The sequence below is a fragment of the Podarcis bocagei genome (assembly GCF_964188305.1).
Source record: "Podarcis bocagei genome assembly, chromosome: 8".
Taxonomy (NCBI): Eukaryota; Metazoa; Chordata; class Lepidosauria; order Squamata; family Lacertidae; genus Podarcis; species Podarcis bocagei.
The window spans coordinates 33,785,314-33,802,258 of record NC_138133.1 but is presented as its reverse complement, the minus strand read 5'-3'; the positions used below and the strand labels follow the sequence as shown (position 1 = coordinate 33,802,258).

The 16,945-nt window shown below is 40.5% G+C and overlaps 1 protein-coding gene across 1 annotated transcript in view; it reads right to left on the bottom strand.

The window, feature by feature from the left end:
• Positions 1–16,945, bottom strand: part of CARMIL1 (capping protein regulator and myosin 1 linker 1) — a 140,928-nt gene that overhangs the window by 23,424 nt on the left and 100,559 nt on the right. Inside the window, exons 29-32 of the mRNA XM_081205775.1 lie at positions 16,354–16,503; positions 2,821–2,887; positions 1,862–2,058; positions 1,025–1,131 (exon numbers count right to left, since the gene is read on the bottom strand). Of these exons, the coding sequence (XP_081061901.1) occupies positions 1,025–1,131; positions 1,862–2,058; positions 2,821–2,887; positions 16,354–16,503 (521 nt within the window). The remainder of the gene's footprint in view (positions 1–1,024; positions 1,132–1,861; positions 2,059–2,820; positions 2,888–16,353; positions 16,504–16,945) is intronic.

Here is a 16,945-nt window from a genome sequence, read left to right as displayed (position 1 = left end):
TTGCTATTTTGAAAATAAAAAAATTCCTTCCAGTAGCACCTTAAAGACCAACTAAGTTAGTTCTTGGTATGAGCTTTCGTGTGCATGCACACTTCTTCAGATACACAGATTGCTATTTTGAAATTTTTTTTGTTTTTTGTTTTTTTATAATAACTTTTATTTCCAATATTCACTCTTTTAAAATCACAAGAAGAAGAAAAAAAAAAGACATCGCAAAATAAACAGATGTAGACAATAAAATATCAAGACGTAAATACATTTCTCCAAAAGTATTAATTATCATAACATCATTCTGACTTCCCTCCACCACGATTTAAGCTATATCCCATTGATACTCTTCTTGCAGTTCCTTCTTTCTACCTTTATCTTTACTTTGCAGATTCTATAATTCACCTACTGTTATTTTAATGTTACCTAAGTTTTTCTCCATGTATGATATAAATTTATTCCAATCATTAATAAAGATTTTATTACTCTGGTGCCTGATCTTCTGTGTCATTTTTGCTAACTCAGAGTACTCAAATAGCTTGTTTTGCCATTCACTAATAGTTGGGATTTTAGATGATTTCCAGTTCTGTGCCAACAGTAGTCTAGCTGCTGTCGTTGCATACTGGAACATGGTTTGATCTTCTTTTCTAATCTCCTCACCGACCATTCCCAGAACAAATGCTTCTGGTTTTTTAGGAAAAAAAATATTTCAGTATCTTTTTCAATTCATCATAGATAGAACCCCAGAACCTCTTCACTTCTTCACATGACCACCACATATGATGGAAGTCGCCCTCTTTTTTTTTACATTTCCAACATCTTTTGTCTTCAGTCTTGTACATTTTTCCAAGCTTAACAGGAGTAATATGCCAACAATACATCATTTTTTCCATATTTTCACGGAGGCTAACGCATGCTGTAAATTTCATGTCCTTAGTCCAAAGTTTCACCTATTTTGAATTTTTAAAGACAGAAAACACCCCCAAATATCTACAGCAGCTTCAGCTACTGTACCTTGCTGAAGAATAAGACTTACTTTGAATCCATTTTTGTCACCTTCTTAGTGAAAAATTCGTCAACGCCTTCATCCACTCTTCCCATAAGACCATTCTGTTCGCCATCTTGAGGTGCTGTCGTACTCACCTGATAAGACACATAAAGGTAAAGGGACCCCTGACCATTAGGTCCAGTCGTGGCCGACTCTGGGGTTGCGGCGCTCATCTCGCTTTATTGGCCGAGGGAGCCGGCATACAGCTTCCGGGTAATGTGGCCAGCATGACTAAGCCGCTTCTGACGAACCAGAGCAGCGCACGGAAACGCCGTTCACCTTCCTGCCGGTGCGGTACCTATTTATCTATTTGCACTTTGACGTGCTTTAGAACTGCTAGGTGGCCAGGAGCTGGGACTGAACAACGGGAGCTCACCCCGTCGCAGGGATTCAAAACACCGACCTTCTGATCGGCAAGTCCTAAGCTCTGTGGTTTAACCCACATAGTTTTACTTAATATAGAAGCCTCTGGAGGTTCTATATTGCCAGTTATGGCTGTCAAAAGCCATAACTGTGTATGGGTTTGAGAAGCAACAGTTTTTCTTATGAAGAGTGCTGACAAGAGGAAAGAAAAACATGGCTATCAGAAATCTTAAAGCATGGCTTAAAGCTTGCACACTATTTAAAGAATGGAATAATAAGAATTCTAGAATGGTAGAGTTGGATGGGACTCTGAGGGTCATCTAGTCCAACTCCCCGCAATGCAGGACAATTTTGCCCAATGTGGGGCTTGAACCCACAACCCTGAGATTAAGAGTCTCTTGCTCCACCGACTCAGCTATCTCTCCTATGAAGTAAAATATCACAACCAAGATTTTCACTCACCGCAGCTTGCGTGGGCTGTTGTTTTTTATTCCTCTTAGGCCTTAGTTTTGTAAAGTGCTCCAGTTTTTTTCCTTCCTCGGAAGGCAGCTCTGAGATAAGCCCAGAAGTCCGTTTGTCCACTCTTCCGGTAAGGAATGGGGGGTCTTCTATGTGGATGGGAACTTCTTCCAATGCTTTGTCCAAGTCAAACTCCATCTCTAAGAGAAATATTTGAAGTTTATTATATTTGAACCTCTCCTTTTCTGGTCAGGTTTGTTAACATAGGCATAACCCTGTCAATAAGCCCCCGCAGTGGGAAATGGCATTTGTAAACAGACACGTATGAAATAGTTTGGAATAATGACAAATCATGCTTTGATGATTGAATCTGAGCCTCTGGATCACTTTTTCACCCCACCCTTTCTGCACTCCCTGGTTTGTGGCAACCCAGAACTGGAAATTATGGTTTGTACATAGTTTCCAATTCTGGTTTGGATATAATGGTGAACTATAGGATGTCTTAAACCAGAAAGGGTATGAGGGGATCAGAGTCCATAAGGGAAGGAAGAAGGGAGGGAGAAGCATGCGAGGGCCTGAGGCTTGACAATGACCAGGCCTACAGCATCTAAACTATCTTCACTCATAATGTCTTTAAATATAGAATTGTAGTTATCAAAATATTTCATCTTTTTTTGTAGACACAGGTTCCTGCACAACTAACACCCCTAAAGAAGCGTGAGCATCAGTATCTATTTTGAATTGTTAATTTGTATAAGGTTAGATGAGAGCAACAGACCAAATAATGCTTATATTCTAGAACAGGGATGGGTCCTTCATTGTAGTCCATCATCATATTCTCCACAGTCACAGATTCCCCCTCCCTGGTCTATTTAGGTAAATCTTATAAAAGTCAATTTATGTAAATCTTATAAATCTTAAGGAAGTAGCTTAATAAATTGTGAAAAGAAACAACCACTTACCAAAAGCTCTGGATACAGGCCTCAGCATTCTACTGTGGATACTCTTCCTTTTAGACTTAGGAGTCATCTGCAGAATGAAAAGATGGCAGAACTTAATGCCATAAGTGCGGACAGAAAAGTTAGCTGTACCAGTGCAGCTGTTAGCTCTGAGTAGGACTGGAATATATTCTTCATATTATGAAGTCAACACAGCTGTGAAAGATGGAGCAAAAGCAAAGCTCATTTAATTCTGGATCAGAAATCAAGTGATCTGTTAATCAAGTAACGGTTAATTAAGCTTTCTGTCTTCAGAATCATTCATAATGATCATTTATTGTGCTGGAAAGCATTCAAACCTGGTGTTCAGACTTTATAATGAGTGCAAATTCATCACATTTGATGAAATGTGGTTGGAAAAGGAGCAATGTCACATAGTGCCATCTGATTTTTAAAAAGTTACTGAGATTTCACAAAAAAGTATTATTATTCAACAATGGAGGCATTATCCTAAGCGTTATTTTTAGTCAAGCTACCTTTGAATGGTGTTTTCTATTTTTAGGCATTATACCGACAAAGAAAGAAAGAAAGAAAGAAAGAAAGAAAGAAAGAAGACACACACACACACACACACACACAGAGAGAGAGAGAGAGAGAGAGAGAGAGAGAGAACAGATGAATTCCTTACTATAAATTGTGCATAGTGTCGTTTTTGTGAATTTATCAAATTTTGGTGATATCCTTATACAATGCTTTGGGGATTGACTTATTGTAGTTTTAAAATGCTACAATAAAATAAACCTAATGTTTTCTACTCAAAGCTGACCTTTGCCACAATATTCACAACTTTCCTTTCTATCTTTTATGAGTTATAACAATATATGAAATACTCATTGTATTAGGCAGCCTCAGCATAAAGGGTTTCAACTGTAACTGGTTAGTAGTTCACTGTGTACACTTTTGCTTAAAACCTGCGCTTTTGGAATCACTGTACTTGAATACATTATTTACTTTCAAAATAAGAGTAGAGTTCACAGTGATAAATCAAAGCCTGAATGTAAAGACCAAAAAGAAATTAATGAAACGATGGACCTACAAATATACTTGTTACTCATTCTAGAACCCAATGAACTCTGAATGGGAGTTTCCTCTTTGATATAACAATCTAGCCTCCAGTTTGGTTGATCTACCTGTTCACACCAGCTGAAAAGAGAAATGAAGCCCTAGGGGATTATCTTGCTCAAGTTTTTCTTGCAGGATCAGACGGGTGAATTCAAGTCTAGCTAGAGCCTTTTCAGCTGTCAGTGCCATTAGAAGGGATAATGAACGGAAATTCCAAATGGCTGAATAAATAAATAAATGCTACTACTGCCCAACGATGAAAGTATTGCTAGGTAGCATTATGCATTATTTGTTTTAATCAAATGTAAGTCACAGTGGAGAAAGCCAGCACAGAAAAAAATTGTTGAACAAACTTCACTTCATACAAAGTTTATCTGGCCAGTTCACACCTAAGCATGAACATCTGAGGGTGTGCGTACTCACAACAGGAACTGTGGTTGCTTTGTTCCTCCCCTGGTCCTCCTGTTGTGGTGTGACCTAGTTTGGCTTAGTGCTAGGACTTAAGCACTTAAGTTTGTTCTTGGCCTACCTACACCCCTCCCCCCAACCCCCCCAATCCAAATAAAGCACAGACAAAAAAAGAAGGCAAAACACCCTAAACAAACAAAAGCCAAAGGAAAGAATCCAACTCCCTCAAGTAAAAAAACAAAGAAAGAGCAAACACAATAAAAATAGGGAGGGGCGGGGGGGGACCACAAGTAGAGTATCAAAGGGCATTGTTGTGCCCATCAGCACCGTACTGAGAACTTCAGGTATGGACCATCATCAGAATAATCTCATTATAAGCAACAGTAGTACTCAACAGGGAAGAGCTTCAGGTGAAACCCCTAAAATAATTTACTTCATACTACTGCGGCAAACAAAAAAAGGCCACAGAATCAAAATAGGAAAGGATACAGATTTAGGGTGGGGGTGGGGGTACCTCTTCTGTAAGCTTGATGAGCCTATTCCTATTATCTTGTTGTTGTCTGGGTAACCAGTTCCTGAACCAAAAAGTACAAGTGAAAAGAAACTAAATGATGCTAACCAGTTAATTAGAATCTGAGGTACTTTGGTGCACAACAATTACGAAGGAAAACAGGGTCTGATTAAATGCGCACAGAGAGCCCTGAGTCCCCCTGCCCAAATTTTCCTCCTCGCTCCACATGAGTTTCTTTTGTACTGCCTTCCGTTCATGCAACACAACATGCTATTTTATGTTTACAGTTGTTTTCCTGATATTTCCCATGTCACCCCCACCCCCAACACACACACTCACTCCATGTACCCTCCTTGAATCCTGCCTCTGATTATTCCCCCTTCTGGTCTCAGCTAGTCATCAGGATCTACAGCTTCCTGGCTCTTATTACGCTACATTTACGACAATGTCCAATATATTGTTAAAGCCATGCAAAGTAAACAGATAATTAAACAAAAGCCTAGATTGAAGCAATTTCTTTAATGACACTGAGAGGAACATTCCTGCTTAGTTAACTGAGCTTTTGATAGCAGGTGGATGGTGGCTATTGGACACGCTCCACCTGCTTTGAGTAGGATTGAAGAACGTTGTTAGATAGATGGACTGTAGTCAGTGAAGGAAAAAGGAAAGGAGGGCTTGATAAACACACTGTTTGCTTTTGCAGGACTGAATGCTGCCTTAAATATTAGCACTGTATCTGGGTGCATGTTCCCTCGTGCACAGCGTGCATATTTATAAAGAAGCAGACATTCCAAGCATGCCGAAGGTCTTCAGTACTGCCTTGTAACAATAAGCCAGACAGTGTAAAATACTTTCTACTGCTTATGGAAGTGGGGGATCATGAAACAATATTATTATTCTAACTGACTAAACCTAAGAGTAGTGGCACCCCTTCATGGATCACTGCCTTGCCGTGGCGAATGGGCTTGAATAACTCAGAGAAGCTATGAACTATGCCGAGCAGGGCACCCAAGATGAACAGGTCATAGTGGAGAGTTTTGAGCAAACGTGATCCACCTGGAGGAGGAACCGGCAAGCCACTCCAGTATCCCTGCCAAGAAAACTCCATGGACAAAGACAACAGGCATATAAAAGTTATGACGCTGGAAGATGAGCCCCTCAGGTCGGAAGGTGTCCAACATGCTACTGGGGAAGAGCGGAGGACAAGTACAGGTAGAATCAAACATGCGCTGGATTACGGAGAAAGCTAGAGAGTTCCAGAAAGACATCTACTTCTGCTTCATTGACTATGCAAAAGCCTTTGACTGTGTCGACCACAGCAAACTATGGCAAGTTCTTAAAGAAATGGGAGTGCCTGATCACCTCATCTGTCTCCTGAGAAATCTCTATGTGGGACAAGAAGCTACAGTTAGAACTGGATATGGAACAACTGATTGGTTCAAAATTGGGAAAGGAGTACGACAAGGCTGTATATTGTCTCCCTGCTTATTTAACTTATATGCAGAATTCATCATGCGAAAGGCTGGGCTGGATGAATCCCTAGCCGGAATTAAGATTGCCAGAAGAAATATCAACAACCTCAGATATGCAGATGACACAACCTTGATGGCAGAAAGTGAGGAGGAATTAAAGAACCTTTTATTGAGGGTGAAAGAGGAGAGCGCAAAATATGGTCTGAAGCTCAACATCAAAAAAAACAACGAAGATCATGGCCATTGGTCCCATCACTTCCTGGCAAATAGAAGGGGAAGAAATGGAGGCAGTAAGAGATTTTACTTTCTTGGGCTCCATGATCACTGCAGATGGTGACAGCAGTCACGAAATTAAAAGACGTCTGCTTCTTGGGAGAAAAGCAATGACAAACCTAGACAGCATCTTAAAAAGTAGAGACATCACCTTGCCAACAAAGGTCCGTATAGTAAAAGCTATGGTTTTCCCAGCAGTGATGTATGGAAGTGAGAGCTGGACCATAAAGAAGGCTGATCGCCGAAGAATTGATGCTTTTGAATTATGGTGCTGGAGGAGACTGTTGAGAGTCCCATGGACTGCAAGAAGATCAAACGTATCCATTCTTAAGGTAATCAGCCCTGAGTGCTCACTGGAAGGACAGATCATGAAGCTGAGGCTTCAATACTTTGGCCACCTCATGAGAAGAGAAGACTCCCTGGAAAAGACCCTGATGTTGGGAAAGATGGGGGGCACAAGGAGAAGGGGACGAGAGAGGATGAGATGGTTGGATGGTGTTCTTGAAGCTACCAGCATGAGTTTGATCAAACTGCGGGAGGCAGTGGAGGACAGAAGTGCCTGGCATGCTCTGGTCCATGGGGTCACGAGGAGTCGGACATGACTAAACGACAACAAGAGTAGTGGCAAGGCAGAGACAGTGATTGTGTCCTACAGCCACCAGGCTGGAGCAATTAATAACTGTTACACTGATACACTGATCAATTTGTCCCAGCCATACAAAGAAAGCACAGTTTATCTAACTTATTTCATTAATAATTTCGGGCACAAGATCATCTACGCATTTTCTTGGTGACTTTAAATCAATAGGTCAGTTTTAGTTGGTAAAATTGAATGCAAGTAATCTTTTATGACATGCTCAGTGCTGCCATACTAAAAGCTTAATTGAAGATTGCTGAAAACGGCAACTCTTCCGTTTTCAGCAAAATGGGATGGAGCAGGGAGGAATCTTGTGTTTACCTATCTATGGCAACTATTACGTTTTGAGTGAATATGGTAATGAAGTGTATACAAGATAATCTATTTTCTACCTAATTAGCATTTTGGTACCTGCAGAAGCTCATGTTCAAGCCATTTTTTACCTACATATGTTAAGACAGCCTTCTCCAACTTGATGCCCTCCAATGTTTCGAACTACAACTCCTATCGGCCCCTGTCTTCTCTAGCCAATGTTCATGGATGTTGAGAATTGTAACCCAAAACACCTGAAGGCTGCCAGGATGGGGAAAGCTGTGTTAAGACATTCTTCTTAAAAGTTCTGCCCATACAGCTGAATTTGAGTGGCATTTGGTTCAGCAGAAAGATTGACAGATAAGCAGACGCCATTCATACATACCTAAAGGCAACCCAATTAGTATGATTTTAAAAGATATTTTCATTATTAGTCTACTGTACATTAGTCTAGTGTAATGTAGGATGCATGAGAATGCACGTGTCTGCTCCTTTTTCAGGATGCAGTATGAATAGCAAATATTCCATCAAATGTAGGAATTGTAGAACATATATATGATTTTTACAGGTGGCAATGCATATGGGTTTACCCACACCTGCATAACCACTTTTGATAAAATATTTGCATCTGTGATGTGACCGTAACTCTTTTCATAGAGACCACGAAAAGCAGAAACAGTATGCTGAAGGTGATGCAAACCAAACCTTCACAAATTGAAAAGGAAAAGTCCTACAGCGCAGAAGGAGAGAAAACATGTTCTTCCAAGTACCCAAGTTACACTCCAACTCTAAAGCAAAATGGTGGTGCACGCCACTCCAGATTTCTGGTTGCTTTGTTTTAACAAAGAGTATCACCTGTTGTATCCCACTCTATAATAGCAAATGTCACCTGCAGTACTTGTGTTTGTTGCTCCTCCTGAAACCATAGCCTGGCTGGCAAACGATCAAGAACAGAAATGGAAGTGTAGAATTGCCAGAGGGTGTGGGCATCTGAGGAAAAACTGGCAAGAAACCTAGTGTATTGATTCTTCCACTGCTCAAGGGGAAAAGTAGGGATTTCTGTTAGATCCTCTTAAAACTGGAAGCGGAAATTATATTTTAACATGTACGGAGAGCTTCAATCTTGGTATTAGGGGGAAACTTTACACACCATTGCTTAGCATAATTAGACTTGAAATGACTCCAGAAGAGGTTATATACAAACGTTTCCCTGTTTCCGCTGCCTCTGCTCTATTCCTGTTACATAAACTTGCTGAATGCATTTTCATTCAGATCAGATCCAGTCTCTTTTCCTTTTCTCCCTCTCCCCGTCAAAGGTACGAATATTGCATGCTTGAATGGCATTTGCCAAGCAGAGACAATGCAGTGCAACAGAAAATATGTCACCTTAAAATCTATGACAGGGAAACCAGTGCCACAGCTACAGTGGGGCTAGCCAGGGTTTTTTTGCCCTGGGTGAAGTCTCCAGGGGGGCACCTGTATGTGTGGGGGTGGGGGTGTGCCAAACTGGATCTCCGACTCAGGTGTAATAAAGCCTAGTTTTGCCCCTGGGAAAACCCTACCTTCTGTTCCTTTAAAGCTTTGTTTTCAATAAACTGATCTTAGCATTAATGCACAACTGAATCCAGAGATTTTCTTAGCCATTAACTAGTGCTATGTGAACATTATGCTTGGTATTGTTCTCATGTCTTCTGAGGGATATTTCAAATTCGCCACACTTTACGCTGGCTGGAACATCTCACAGAGTGTTTGTTGTGGGGGAGGAAGGGAAAGGAGAATGTTAGCCGCTTTGAGACTCCTGAAGGGGAGTGAAAGGCGGGATATCAAATCCAAACTCTTCTTCTTCTTCTTCTTGTAAAATCCAACTTCGCTTCCAAATTGTCACCTGTTTCTGTTAATAGCTGCACACTGACGGTACGGCATTTCCCCCAACAGATTAGTAAGGCACTACAGAAGCAAATGGAGCAAGAAAAACGAAGTAGGTAAGAAACAGCAAAGCTTAAAACAAAAATACTTACACTTGTACAGCAGAGAGTCTCCATGCAGCCAGAAGAGAAAGATAAAAGAATATGAATGGGCAGAAGATAAAGCAAGAGCAGTTTCAAGGGAGAAGAGTAGGGAGAAGCAAGCAGTGCTGAAATTTGGCAAATAAAAAAAAAATTGAAGCAGAGATACTGAAGCAAAGATAAGCAGAAGATACAAACCTTTCACACATTAAGGCAAAATGGGAACAGATTTATATCAGGTGCATATAGATGTGAAACAGGGAAGCTTTCTCTGTGCTTTCATTTATGCTTTATTACTATTCCCTGAAGAGGTGAAGATGACTAAAAGGGGCAGGGGAGCATGAAGACCTCCAGTGTAGAACCTCATGCACTTTCAAAACATTTGAGGATCATGATTTTTAATTGAAATAATGTAAGTTCCTGGCTCAGATGACTGAAGGGCCAGTAGCTCCTTGAACCTGAAGTTATTATTACTATTATTTTTTATACTGCAGCACAGTTCAGTGTTACATTTCAAACATTTGGGAGAAATAGACGCTTGGTAGAAGACATCTTCTTCTGGTCTATGTCCAAATGCCATTAACAGAGTTAACATAAATGAACAAACAAACAAACAAACAAACAAACCTCCCAAAGCTATGTGCGTTATCCAGAAGAGAGTTCAATGGAGATTATTCCCAGGTAAATGAATACAACTATACAATGGTTTTAATCGCAGTAATAGAAAACAAACAAACCAACCATGTTCCTCCTTATTTGTAAATAATGCATGTGGTATGAATACTAGTGTTTCCACCAAATTACATGTATGTTGCATTTTAGTTTTAACACAAGGATATTTATTTTAAAACAGTTATCTAACAGAGCATTCAAGTAGGGGAAGAGAGGAAAAGCAAGTTCCTTCAGCATCTGCAGAGGAGTTTTACGTAACTTCCTTAACAGTCTCAGTCACATAAGGAGTATCCTAAATAATTCCATTTTATGGAATGCTAATATAGCATCTGGTTCACTGTATGTAGTACAACATACTTCACTGTAGTTCAAAACATTTCAGAGTAAAACACTCCTCTTTGGGAGATTGAAAAGCTTACAAGTTCGTAAAATTGAAACACACCTTATTCTCAAACAAACAAACCCTCCAAGAACCAGCTTGAGACAGAGTAAAATTATATTCTCTCCATATTTGTGTCAAACACCTGCAATTTCATGGAATGCTATACACATATAATTTATCATCTGGTTCACTGTATATAGTCCCTCTTCCTACAACTAAGACAAAGTGAAATGGTTTAGGAAATAATATTTCACTATTTTGTTTCGCCACACGCCTGACATCTAGATTAAAACAGAATCATTTTGAGTCCATTTCTATCTTCTGCTGAGCAGGCAGGACACAATACACAGCTCTGAATGCTGCTGGAAGTGTTGGGAGCTGACATCATACTATTTTAAAATTTATGAATGGATTTTTATCCTGGTCTTCATGCCATAGCCCTCCCAAGGAGGCTCTCAAAATTAAAACAACTTAAACAATTAAATACATTATACTTTATCCGCCCCAATCAAAAATCAGCAGCAGTTAAAACTCCTGGCACACAACACTTCAGCCAGAGAGAGATTGAAACAAATATTTCTTCAGAATCCATTTAAAGGTAAATAAAGATGGGATCGTATATATATCCCTGTAATGAAAGAATGCCATAGGTGTGGGGGCCACCACCCAAAAGCTCCTCTTGCTGGTATCATCCACTGGACTGGTGGAACTTTCCAGTAAGCCAGAGATCTCATCTTTGAAGTCAATCTTAAGGCTGGGCAAGCTAACATAGGTATGGTTGGTGCCTTTGCTGAAGCCTTAGCGCAGGTGGAACAGTCTTAATTACATATACAGAAACTTTGTATACTTCAGAAGAGGAGAGAAGGTTGCCATTTGTCTCTTGCACCATTCTATGCCTATGGTTCTAAATTGACACAAGTTTTGTTCCAGCTAGTAGCTGTAAGCAGAGGATTTCCCTTTAATTTTAGGTGGAAATGGAATGTGCCATTCTTGTCTCACCCACACTGAAATATGTGTCCCTGCTTGGGCAGGAAGAGCCATAGAAGGCTGCCCAGAAGGGAAGTGGAAGGCAAAACCTTTCCTTACTTTTTTAAGACTGAACAGCTAAATACTTGTGTGTTAAACACCATGGCAGCGAGATGCATGGAGCAACATTCCTCTTCAGGTATCATTTTACTAGCTTACTTGCTGCTAGATCCAACAGTTGCTCCAATACCAGTCACAGAACATCTGAAGTCTACCACTATGAAAGTTGCTGCCACGCTGTCATTAACAATGTAATGTCTGAAGAGCCTGGTTGTTGTTTTTTGGCAGGTTTAGCTATCACACAACTAAGGGGTGCATCCAGATTGTACAATGTTCCTAGGCATACGTCCTGGCTTTAAAACTCTGTGTCTGAGCGTTGCTGAGGGGTTTTTTTTTGGTCCCAGAGCTTTCCCCAGGAAAACCCACGTTTTACTATTGAATCACAGCAAATGGCAATTGGGTTTTCTGCGGGATAGCCATTTACTCCAATTCAGCAGTAAAACAAGGGTTTTCTGGGGAAAGTTCCGAGACAAAAAACAGCAGCAGCCTGCTTGAACAAGGAGCTTTACAGCGGGGGACCTGTGTCTGAAAAGTGTGGAAGCAAAAGGAGGTATGGATGAGCTGCAAGAGAAGTATGGCAAGCACTAAATTATGCCAGAGCACCATGCAATAGCTCAGCTTCCCATACAATAATCCACGACTGAGTTTGACCATTGTCGGTTTAAGAGCTCACCTGCAAGTCAACTCCACAGAGCAAAAACAAAAATACTTAAATATCCTGTTCAACCTTACAAGGCCACTTCAACTACAACACTAACAGCACCAAGCCTTTATCCAACAGTAAAAGACAAACTCTTAATTTATAAAGTAGCCTTTAGAGAGAATCTTCTTCCTTTCCTTAAGTCTGGACATTAATTCTGTGCCAGTGCTGTGTGAAGATTGCACAGTCATAAAGACGATGAAAAAATGCACACTTGCCTCTTCTCTTCAGGCAGGTTATGATTTAGTGCTGAAATCGAAGTGAATGAACCATGAAATACTGAGAAAGAATAATGGAGAGTGATCTATATTTAGCACATAAGTGTGAAGTCCCCAGGCAAATTGGAGTGGTCTGAACAGACTAGGAAACCTGACCAAGGGCTAAACTAATCATGAAAGACATTAAAAAGAGCATGTTGAGGGTAATACTAAAAACAAAAAAACAAAACCCAGTACATAAAACATCAGAACAAAGTGTAAGTAAGCTTGCTCAACATTAGATCAATCAAAGAGTCCTAATTAGCATTTGAAACTCTGTGGTATATTCTTCTTACGATAGAAGTCAAATATCCTTTAACGCATATTTGAACACACCAAGATCTGCAGTGCAAATCCCAGGAACAAATTTTATTATGGCTAGATTCATAAGATGTTTCAGAAGGTAACTCTTTCCCCTACTGATGGGATGAGGCTGGGTGCCTTTCATCACAGACTAATTTTAGATTTTCTCTCAGTCCTTTTGCTGCTGTGCTCAGAGTGGGAGCTTCACCTGGAAATGACTTCAAATGCTTTTCTTGAATTCTTGGACTCAAACAAGAGCCAGATCTCTCAAGCTTGCACCAGAAGCAAAAGCTCCTTACTGGAAACACAAGCAGTGGTTTGAAATTTTTAAGTAGGAGATCATCTGTTTAAGCTTGAACTGTTATTTGCTTCTCAGAATAACTTCTACCTATCTGAACACTCCCACTGTCACACAGAGAAATCTTTGAAGTAACAATACAATGCTGATATTGTTACTGCATTAACATTAAGGACACAACAACCATAGATCAGACCAAACAACATATAGCTATTTGCAATAGTTCTCTTATGGCTATTAATATCAAAAACTATTGGGGTACAATCCTATGGTTCCCCAGGAAGGTGTTCCAGGGATTATGGGTTTTTCAGATCCCCCTCTCTGATGTTGGGGAGAGATATGTCTACCCTCGAGAGGGAGATTTGATCTCCTGGCTATGGAAAGATAATACTGAGAAGTATATGAAGGGAAATGTCCCCATCTTTCTCTTATGTGCATCACTGAGCTTTTAAGAGGGAACAAGAACTGAAGCAGATTTGAAGCCCTTCTCTGGCAAAACCCAGCGCCAAATCATCCACTCTCATTAGCTTCCACTAGAAAGATTCTAATTTGGAATATTATGCTTTTCTTTTCTCAATTTTTTTTTTAAAAACATTGATCCATCAGTTAATGCAGACATACCACTTCAATTGTAGTTTGTCTTACAAAAGAACAGAAGAGTCTGCTGGTTGGGTTGCTTGATTCCACTGCCAATGAAAACTACACATTCCTGAGTAAACAGCTCATTCAGAGTTTTGCAGATGTAGTGATCACTTTGGCCCTCAAGTATTTTATAATTTCTGATGGTAGCTGAGATGTATGTAAGGGGAGGAGCTATTGCTCAGAGGTACAAGCATTTGGTTTGCATGCAGATGGTTCCAATTCCAGAGGTCTTTAGCGGAAAGTATTTCATGTGTCAGGGTTGATGAGGAATTCTGTCCAAGGATTTATCAATCTAATTTATATCCCACCCTGTTCCCCAAAGGACCAGTGGGTGCCACACAACAAGTGATAAAACAAAAAATCATTATAAAAACAAATCTGTTACAGATGCAAACCGGGAAGCATACTAACTTAAAATACTTGTTGAAAGAGGACAGTCTTCAGTAGGTGCTGGAAAGACAACAGAGATGGTGCCTGTCTAAATATTCAAGGGGAGGGAATTCCAAAAAGTAGGTGCCGCAACACGAAAGGACTGATTTCTACATGGGCTGAACAGACTTCCTGATAAGATGGAATGTGCAGGCAGTCCTCATCTGTACCAGCCAATGATCAATTGAGCATACAAGGAGGGAAATGATCTTGTAGGTGTCCTGATCCTGAGGTATACAGAGCTATACACATTAAAACCATCATCTTGAGCTTGGCCCAGTAGCCAATTGGCAGCCACTGCAATTATTTCAACAGTAAAGTAATGTGTTAGTGATATCCTGTCCCTGTAAGTGGTAGAACCACTGCACTTTGCATTAGCTGCAGCTTCCAGACCAGCCTAAAGGGCAGCCTCACACGGAGAGAATTGCAACAATACAGTCTGGAGGTTACCAGAACTTGGACAATGCTGCTCAGGCTATTCAGGTCCAGACATGGCCATAACTGACTGACCAACCAAAGTTGGTAGAAGGCACTCCTAGCCAATGAGGTCAGCTGAGCCGCTGGCAACGATGATGAATCCAGGAGCACATCTAGACGATGAACGTGCTATTTCAAGGGGAGCACGACCCCATCCACAGAAGGCAATCTGGGCTCAGGAACCACCCACACACAGCACCTCCGTCTTGTCAGAATTCAGTGTTTATTCTCCACAACCAGCCCACCACTGAGTCCAGGGCTTGAATGGCCTCTCCTGATTCAGATGTTACAGAGGAGTAGAGTTGGGCATCATCAGTGTACCTTAACCCAAATAACCTAATGACTTGAGCAATCTTTTGTCAAACAAAGCTCAATGGTCCGACAGTGTGAGTCAGTAGAAGACTGTTTTAGAAAGTATAGCCGATACTGTTCTGTAGCCAATGCATTTTTAAAAACATTTTCTTAAATTTGTAATTATGGTCAACAAACCACTGCCAGCTGCACTTACTTGATTCTGAACTGTGATACAATTGCCAAGACATCTATAGTTAGGACATTTGGAAAAATAAGAGCCATGAAATAAAGCAATGACAGGCAGTTATGCCTCTTATTTACAAAACCGCCTACAAGAGCTAGTTAGATAACATGTACCATCAATAATGCAGCATGCAGAATTCATGCTGCTTGCTGAATGAGTTATTTGATTATTTTGACCCAGTTTAGCTCTGTATAAAAGATCAGTCTCTAGTGTACATAATAAATAATCAAGAGTCTTGCGGTACCTTGAAGACTGAGATATTTATTGTGCCATAAGCTTTCATGTAGTAAAGTCCACTTCATCAAACGAAATGTTATTCTCAGTTGAAAGGCATGTGTGTGCATGTGTGTGCATATGCACAAACACTGGACAGAAATGAAAAAATGTGTACATCACAACTCCCTTGAGAAAGGTCACTTAAGTGTCAAGACTCAGCCGCCTTACTTGAGCTATCTGCTGAGCAGAAGAAAGATTCACACACACAATTTTCAGTTTCCTTAAAGCCATGAACAAAAGAAATCCATATAAACAAAAAAGTCTGAGCCAGGGGCAAAAAGGATCTATACTATTTGTAAGAACAGATTTCCAATACATTCATGAGATTCATAATAAGCCTTGGAACGACAGCAGCAGCAACCAAAACCTGCCAAACACCCGCCACTAAAATGAGCATATAATAAAAAATGCAACTACAGATAAAGATAGCTCAATGGCTACCTGGATGGAAAGTTCTGTGCTGACAGAAGCAACAGTTTGCTGCTGCGGAATGGCTTGATTTATTGAGGTAATCATTCCCTGTGTACTGCCAGTCACTTGGCAGTAGCAGCATAGCACACACTAAAAAGATAACTACAAGAAATAAAAGTGAGAAGGAAAGGAAAGTGCTACCTTTCCTTTGGTCTGCAATATGTTTCTTGGACAAATGTTTCACACACCATCCATATTTACTAGCTCAATTTTTTCAATAACAACAAGCAGAAGTTTAAACGAACCAGAATGCCGAGATCTAGACAAGGGCAAAAGGTGTCTTACCATGCATGTATCTAGGTCTTCCAAACGTTCGATTTCAGTTAGCTCCTCAACTGTGATGATGGAACGTTTTGCAGGTTTTTCCTCTGCTAGTTCAATATCTAATGATTCCTGACTGGCAAGGGGCTTGCCTCGCCGGGTCAAATGATCAGCCTAGAGGAAAGGTTGAAACAGGAGAAAGTGCTCTTAGTAAAAATGAATCACTGGCCAAAAAAAAAAGTTTGATGCAAATGGTGCCAAAGAGCAAGAGTCAACTCAAGAGCCCTTCACAGAGCAACTCCTCCCAGAATTGGACAGGGCCTTGTAGGAAATCTAGTTCACACCCACCTCCATGCAGGAAATCCAGAACTAGAGCATCTCCCAGAGATGATTGTCTAGCCTCTGCTAGAAGAGCCCATTATCCCTCCAGGTAATTGATTCCTTGCCAAACAGCTCTTAATCTCAGGATGTTTCTCCTTATGTTCAACAGAATCTACCCTCCTGCAACTAAAGCCCATTATATTTAGTCCTGCTCGCTCTCTCTGCAACAGGTGAGAAGAAGACTTTGCCCTCTTCCAAACAACATTCTTCAAGTATCTGGTTTTCCTACATTCTA